The sequence below is a fragment of the Aplysia californica genome, unplaced genomic scaffold (assembly GCF_000002075.1).
Source record: "Aplysia californica isolate F4 #8 unplaced genomic scaffold, AplCal3.0 scaffold00584, whole genome shotgun sequence".
Classification (NCBI taxonomy): domain Eukaryota; kingdom Metazoa; phylum Mollusca; class Gastropoda; order Aplysiida; family Aplysiidae; genus Aplysia; species Aplysia californica.
The window spans coordinates 347,649-356,310 of NW_004797854.1; the positions used below are offsets into that span (position 1 = coordinate 347,649).

At 38.3% G+C, this 8,662-nt stretch overlaps 1 protein-coding gene across 1 annotated transcript in view; it reads left to right on the top strand.

The window, feature by feature from the left end:
- The window catches only part of LOC101845644 (leucine-rich repeat-containing protein 74B), a gene marked incomplete at its 5' end in the record, with an annotated part of 61,230 nt that overhangs the window by 43,449 nt on the left and 9,119 nt on the right, over positions 1 to 8,662 (top strand). Inside the window, 1 exon segment of the mRNA XM_013087402.2 lies at positions 7,505 to 7,600. Coding sequence (XP_012942856.1) covers positions 7,505 to 7,600 — 96 coding nt within the window.

Sequence of the window (8,662 nt, forward strand, 5' to 3'; positions counted from 1 at the left end):
GATGAGAACAAAATATCAATTCTTTCTCTTCTTGATCTTAGTGCTGCCTTTGACACTGTAGATCACACTATTCTTATTGAACGATTGTTCAACACGTTTGGCCTGTCTGGCAGGGTTCTTGACTGGTTCAGGTCCTACCTGATTGGCCGTACACAATCTGTGGTTGTGCACGACTCTCTTTCGTCAATGTTTAAGCCAGACTTTGGAGTGCCTCAAGGTTCAGTATTGGGTCCAACCTTGTATACGTTATCTACACAGCCGCTTGGAGCTGTGATTAGAAAGCACAATGTGAATTATCACATGTACGATGACGATACACAGTTATATAAATCTGTTCCACCATCAGATGTTAAAACCTTGCTCACTATCATGGGTCTGTGCATTGATGACATCAAAAAGTGGATGGTTGATAATAAGCTCCAGCCTAATGAAAATAAAACTGAAATTCTTTTATGTAACCCAAAGAAAAGCCATATCCCCGTAGACATTGATCATATTTGTACTGAAAATGAAAAACTGTATTTTACTAATAAAGCAAAAAATCTGGGAGTGTATTTTGATTCAAAATTGTCAATGGAACATCATACCAATTATTTATGTACCATTTTATTGTGTGAATTGCGTAGAATTGGTCATATGTCTATGTTTTTTAATGAACACTCGTTGAAAACGCTCGTGTCATCTTTCTTGTTTTCGCGCACCGATTATTGCAATACTTTACTAGCTAACTTACCAAATACCCTCTTCACAAGTTACAACGTTTTCAAAAGCATGCTGCTAGGCTTGTACTAAAGAAAAAGAAAAGGGACCACATTACGCCTATGTTAAGAACGTTGCATTGGCTTCCCGTGTCAGCTAGAATGTCATATAAAATTGCAATATTATGTCATAAATGTGTCAATAACAAAGCTCCCTCATATCTTAGTGATCTCATCCAGATTTATATTCCATCTAGATCACTAAGATCAGGCGATCAGTATATTTTAAGAGTTCCTAGAAAAGGGGGTAAAAAATTAGCTGAAAGATCGTTCGCCCACCTTACTCCGTCAGTTTGGAACTCTCTTCCCCAACCCTTGAGATATACAACATCTGAGTCTAAATTTAAGAAATCTTTAAAGACACATTTAATGAAATCCTTTTTATGTCAGTAGTTTCATGTTCAGTACAATGTTATGTAAATGACTAGGTATCCATTTATGTATTTTGCGAATTGCATTGTGTATATTATTTTATGCTCATATCATGACGATGTGTAAGCGTGTGCGTGTGATAAGCAAGTAGATGTGTGTGTGTGTGTGTGTGTGTGTGTGTGTGTGTGTGTGTGTGTGTGTGTGTGCGTGTATGTGTGTATGTGTGTGTGTGTGTGTGTTTGATACATGTGTGTGCACATGTGTGCGTGTTATGTGTTCGTGCGTGTGTATGTGTGTGTTTGTGTGTGTATGTGTATATGTGTGTGTGTTTGTGTGTGTGTGTGTGTGTGTGTGTATGAGTGTGTGTATTGTGCGTGTGTGTAGCGTGCGTGAATATTGTTTGTACATGCATTTATGTAAAGCGCCTAGAGCTGTGTTTACACGGGAGTGGGCGCTATAGAAATGATCTTCATTATTATTAGTAGCAGAAGCAACAACAAGAACAATAGCAATAGCAACATCATCAACAACAGCAACAACAACAATAACAACCGAAACAAAAAAACAACAACAACAGCAACATGATTGACAAATGAACATCATCAACAAGAAGGAGAAAGTGAAGGAGGAGGAATTGAAAGAGGTGGAGAGGGTAGCAGGGGAGGAGGAGGAGGAGGAGGAGGAGGAGGAGGAGGAGGAGGAGGAGGAGGAGGAGGAGGAGGAGGAGGAGGAGGAGGAGGAGGAGGAGAAGGAGGAGGAGGAGGAGGAGGAGGAGGAGGAGGAGGAGAAAGAGGTGGAGATGTAGAAGAGGAGGAGGACGACGACGATTACGACAGCGACACCACCACCACCATCACCATCAACAACAACAGTAACAGCAGTAGCAATAACAACCACAGCAACGTCAAACTCTCTGCCCTTTATCATTGCACACGTAACAAAGACGGACACCGTGCTGTTAACGTTGATTAGTTTGGTTTATTATAAAAAAAACGATTTTACAAGCATTTACAAATATTAAAAGAAAAAACTTTCTTGAATAATGGTCAATGTGATTTTGCATGCTTTGTTATTGGTATCCAGAGACACTCATTCAATTTATAAAAATGTGTGGCATCGTGGTGAAATCAGGCGCTCGTCAAAATAATGAAATCACACAAACCGACATTTTCTCGCCCGTTGGGCAATTTTTATCTATTTTTCTTTTTGTCCCTTCACCTTTTACGAACACATTTCTCAGTGGATTTTACTGAAGAAATAAATCAACCGTTGATGAAACTTTGGTAGTCATTTTTTTCGCATTTTCATCACTGACACCAGGCGACCCTCCACCCCCCACCCCCATCCGTTTCAGTCGTAAATATCTCAACCTCTATTCAACACTGAGGGGTACATTTTTTAATCAAATGAACAAGCCTAATCATGATACCATTTATTCCTTGTGACCAAAAATTGATGAGCGCCTGATTCCACCGTGTCGTGATAAAGATTCAATAATGGTCATATGGATACTTGTGTTGATTGTCATTGTACCTGTAAACTAAGGATGGGGGCCTCGTGGCCTAGGGGTTAAGGTATTCGCCTCTCCTTCAATAAGTCCAGGGTTCGAATGCAGACAAAAAACGGAAATTTTTCTTCTTCTTGCTTTCTTTTCCACTTTCTGCCTTCACCCCATCACCTTCTATGCCCCCTCCTCTGAGCTCCTGATTCTTTCTGCAGCCTTTCTTCTGCTACCCTTTACCTCCTTCTTATTGCTGTCTTTCAGCCACGCCCCTGATCTTCTGGTAGGAAAGATCTACACCTAGACCTCTCGGACAAGGGCGAACAATCTCGGAGGCCCCGTGTGTAAGCTGCCCATGTTAAAGTACCCTTGGTGGTCCAAAATCGATAAGAGTAGGCGGCTGCCGCCACCTGTACAAAATTCAAAATTTCCTGCTAACTGAAAAATGTTTTTAATATGCCCTACACGCTCGTACGACTTTATGCAGTTGCGAGCGCCGTAAAACACATACTTACAAAAAAACAACAACAACAACAACAAAAAACAAATACAAAGGATAAAATTTCTGCGTCTAGTGAGTAAATTGGATTTTGAAGTCGTATCGCACTTTCAAACATTATGCTCTCGCAAAGGGCATGGGTATGTCCCGTCTTGAAATCACCGTCTCTGAATACCACCTCCCCCCCCCCCTCCTCCCGAGATTAAGGTGAAATTTCAAGGCGCATAATATTAAAATCAGGACGGAAATCACGCACCTTTCCTTGGGACGAACAGGGGCCAAGATCAGATCAATTCAGACGCAAATAATGTTCCTGCATATTATCCCGATAATAAATCCCCAACCGAGACGATGAAAATTTGTATCAGATACACTAATTGATAATATTTCGTTACCTCCGCTGACGAGGATGTAACGTCATCTGTCATTAGATCACTGCGTCATTTATTAATTGAATAAAATTTCAGATAATTAAATTGGGAGGACCTTTTGTCCTTGTGTTCTGTTTGTACGTTTGTGTCTTGACATCATTTGTTTAATAAACTGGATTGCTAAATGATTTATTTTGCTTTATTCTATTACTATCATTATTATCATTGCATTCAACATAATGATGATGATGATGATTATTATTATTATTATTATTATTATTATTATTGTTATTATTATTATTATTATTATTATTATTACTATTATTATTATTGTTTTTGTTATTATTATGATTATGATTAAATTTATTATTATTTTCGTTAATAGTATTATCATTTTTGGTATTATTATTATAATTATAATAATCATTATTATTATTATTATTATTATTTTTATTAGTATTATTATTATTATTATTATTATCCTTATCAATATTACTAAAATCATTATTATCAATATTATTATTTTCATTATTTTCATTTCTATTCTTATCATTGTTATTATTATTATTATTATTACTATTATTATCATTAATTTTTTAGTTATATGTTCATTTGTTTTTTTTTATTAATTTATTTATGTATTTATGTAATTATTTATTTATTGCAGGGGGGGGGGGGGTCATTTTCTTGAAATCCTCTTGTTTGGAGAAGGGGAGGAGAAGGATTTTACCTGAGGGAGCTTACAACTATTATTCTTTTTAAAATTTTAAAAAGTTAGGTTAAAATACGATACTTATCTCTACCTACTGTTCGAAACCTTCAAGATTCCTTCTTGTTTCAAATGACGTCAAAGAGTGTTTTAAAATGGGCCAACAAGTCAGTGATCTCCAGGCCTTTGCCCCCAAACTATATATTGAACCATATCCTTGTCATGACGATTGACGTACGCTGTCAGTGTACTCAGAGGACAAAAGAGAAGGGGAAAAACAGTATAGGAAGAAAGGCTCTGGTGAGCCTATATCGTCATATTATCTATATTAATGACCTCAAGTCCTGGTCTTCCCCCACTCCCTCTCTTAAGTTGCTACCTCAGAGTTTCAAAATTCTTTCTGACATTTTTGACTGTTTTGATTTACTAAGACAATGAGATCAGAAATCAAATGCTGTATCAACTGCATCAAAACCGTAGGATTGTTCCGAGTTGTAATCAAGATATTCAAATTATTGCATTCGGAAAAGCTTGACGTAAATTGTGAAATTCAAAATTGAATACCAAACGAAAAGAGAATAATAGTATTGTCTCTGCAGTGCGCAGCATCTTCTGGTGATATTTTCAAAAAGATCTGAGACCAGAGCAGTTACAAATAATATACAAAACCTTGACCTAACTTAAAATGTGCTCATTTTCTCGCCTCCCTCCTCCCTTCTCTCCCTCACCCTCAATCTTTCTCTCACTCTCTCTCACTCTCTCTCTCTCTCTCTCTCTCTCTCTCTCTCTCTCTCTCTCTCTCTCTCTCTCTCTCTCTCTCTCTCTCTCCCGCTTTCACTCTAGTCATTTCTATACATCGAAACACATCGGGCCAGCATTTGCACAATATTGACTTGCTAAATGTAGGTATTGCTTCCAAACGTTAGCTTTGGAATTATACCAATATTGGACAGGAGACCGTGGGGATTCAGGTCGTTCCCCCTGTGGCGAGGGGATACAATACTATGTGTAAATTGTGCCCTCTCGACTCGGGTTCGAGGACCCTGAGTAAGAATCTCCGCAAATTTAATAGGACTCGAAAAGAATACTCGGGGCAAATGATCAGGGAGTAGAATGGTGCATTTTTAAAGATCATAATCTGTTTACCTACTTGTTCCCTACAACCCGGTTACAAATACCCCAACATACCTGCCACTGTACTGTCTTTCCACTTAGCTACCCTACACACTTGTCTTGGCCCGATAGAATAGGCTAACACTAACACACCTCTCGTGACTCATTGGAGGAGAGGAAGATATGACTAACGCCAACATTAGTTAAACGCAATCCCACATCATCACTCATCACCGCCATTATTTCCAAAATCATCACCGCTCTCAGATCAGTGACTTACATCTATAATCCTGGAATCTCTATCTGCTGCAACAGTTACTTGTTATACTAAGTAAGCACGTAATACACAATTGGACACAATCATACGCACTTGTTTGTACTAATCAGATAGCGTCAATCTCATATGAAGGGCAAGGGAGAGAAAAAAAGAAAAATAACGTAATGTACTCATTAGTATTAATTTTGTTTTTGTTCCCTTGCTAATTGTTTCGTGCTGAGCAGAAAGCCTTTTTTTTCACATGGACTGTGTTAGTTAGATTTTGGACATATCCATCTGGCAGTGAGGAACAGAGGCCACGAAGCTGTCATGGTTTTGGGTGGTCTGGGGTGGAATGAACATGACAAAACCACCCTCATGAGAATCAGTGGATGGATAGCTTAGTTTTGAAACTATCGTGACCAAAAAACCCCAGAATATTGCTTATTGCAATACCAAATTCTCCATTTATGTCTTGTATTTTCATTTTATCAATATTGGTGCTTCTCAATACATACGCGAAGACAATTTTACGTTTATTTGCTTTTGCTCAGTCTTGCCAAGTCTGATGTTTTATGTCAATTTTGAGAAACCATATCTTTGACATCTCTTAACATAGATGCAGAATTCATTTAGCTTTAAATTGGTAAAGTGAATGAGTAGGTAACACGATAATTGGGTGATTACATTTTCAAGTTTCTTTTGGACGCCACTGTATAATATAATATGTATATATATTTCTAGTATAGTATGGCTCTTTTAGTCTATACAGACGGTCAATTTAGCTTAAGATGTTACTTGTTACTTGTTACTTGTTTGAAGGACCGACATAACTGCACAAGGGACATCCCTGTAAGCGCTCCGTCCCCTGAAGAAGCACATCTCGAAGTGTGTAGATGTTGACCGTTCCAAGAAATGCTTAAGATGGTCTCAAAGTTGTCTTCATGCACATGGAAAATTCTTTCTATGTTTGAATCGCAGATTCTGTTGCAATGCTTGAATATCTGTGACGTGGGTCGAAGCTCTATATTTCCGCTGTTTTCCTTTCGTCGTTGCGCTTCTCAGCCTGCTCTTTAGCATTAAAGTTCTTTCCTTTATCATGTTCCTCCATTATTTCCTGTCCTCAGCTATTTCTTCCCAGATTATAACATCTACTCCGAGTTTAGATACGGTGTTTTTGCATGTGCCTTTGTACCTCAATTTTGGTCTTCCTCTTGGTCTCTTTCCGTGGGAAAGTTCTCCATAGAGAAGTTGCTTCGGAATCCGGCTGCCGTCCATTCTTTTGACATGGCCCAGCCATCTCAATCTTTTTAAACAAATGATAGTTTTCATGCTGTGGAGGTTTGCCAGTGCCAACACTTCAACATTTGTTACCTTGTCACGCCACGAAATGCCTAAGATCTTGCTTCAGCTTCTGAGATGGAAAATGTTGAGGCGCTTTTCTTGCCTGCTGTACAAGGTCCATGTTTCAGATCCATAAAGGAGTGTGCTGAGGACTCATGCTTCGTAAATCTTGATCTTTGTTTTGATGGTTAATGGAGCTTTTCCATGCTCGTTTTGTCCGCCTTCCAAACGTTGTTGCTGTTTTTTTCATCCTTAAGACAGCAAAATAAGTGCTAAAAAGGTTGGTGCTATGACACAACCCTGCTTTACTCCGCTATTGATGTTGAAGCTGTTTGATGTTGAACAGTAAAACTGAATGGTGGCCTTCATTTCTTCGTGGATCGAGATGATGAGCTGTAACAGTTTAAGGGGACAGACAATTTTTGAAAGCACCATATTATACAGTCCTGGTGTACTGACTGTACTGACTATGTTGATGGGAATTATATAATAATGTATTATATGTTGTAATATATACATACACATAAACACACAATACATATTTCTATACTCTTGACTCTTGTCTTTATCTTGTGTTTTAGGTGGGTCAAAATCCATTCACACCTGACGTCGCTACGATCATTCTCCGAGCCATCGTCGAATCAGAGAGCTCGGATATACGAGAGCTGGATTTGACCGTATGTATCCCCTTTGTCAACTCTACCCCCCCCCCCCCCAAACAGTACTCCAAAAACAATATATCATATTACGTATTCTCCTCTCCTGTCTTTGTAACGACATTAATCTGATTAGTTTGGTAAGAGTTTATGGCGCTCGCTACAAGATGAGCGCGCGAAACACAAGTTCATTACATTCACAACAGTTCACAGATCGGCTTGGTTTTTGCCAATGGTGAGATTAAAATAGTTAAACCTTTTATGGTAACATTAATTTGAGGGCTGCTGAAATTTTGCCTCCAAGAAAAACAGATACGTTTCTGGGAGCACTCTTGCAATACCTGATATTGTTTTGACAGCCAAGACTCTTTTTTTTCTTTTTTTTTTTGTTCACACTTTTAAAACGACCAGGTAGGGATTGTACGACCTGATGTTATAATAATAATAATATATATCAAGGTGAAAAAAGGCAAATACTCAGAGTTATTTATTTTGTTACCATTCTCCTTCTATTACCATTGTAGATGTTACACTGGAAAATTATGACTTCGTTTTTGTGATAAACATAATATCATGCCATTATTTCAACCATGTTATTATTTCAATTCGCTACAAGAGAAAATCAAATGTTCGTAACTGCCGAAACAAGCGTCGTAAGTCATAATGGTTCAGATAATGGCAAAGAATGTATACTTTGTCAAAGATGGGATGTTATACAAGAGTTCTATTATCGTGTTACGGGCGAACATTGAAGTATGGGTAGATAGTTGTCCATTTTTTGTCATTAAAAGTAACAGGGATGTTGACCAGTATTGATCTGATACAATGACAATGACAATGACAATCTTTATTCATCTCGCAGGGAGAAATTTGTCTTGGTTGTTAGAAATGGCAGTAGACATTACAAGGGTTAGGTGCACTCGCGCCTACGCACAACAAGACAGGACATTAGTAAATACATGTTTCCCGTGCTGGAACAACCCGCTCCGTAAAACATTCTCTCTCTCTCTTTATCTCTCTCTCTATCTCTCTCTCTCTCTCTCTCTCTCTATCTCTCTCTCTCTCTCTCCGTGTGTGTGTGTG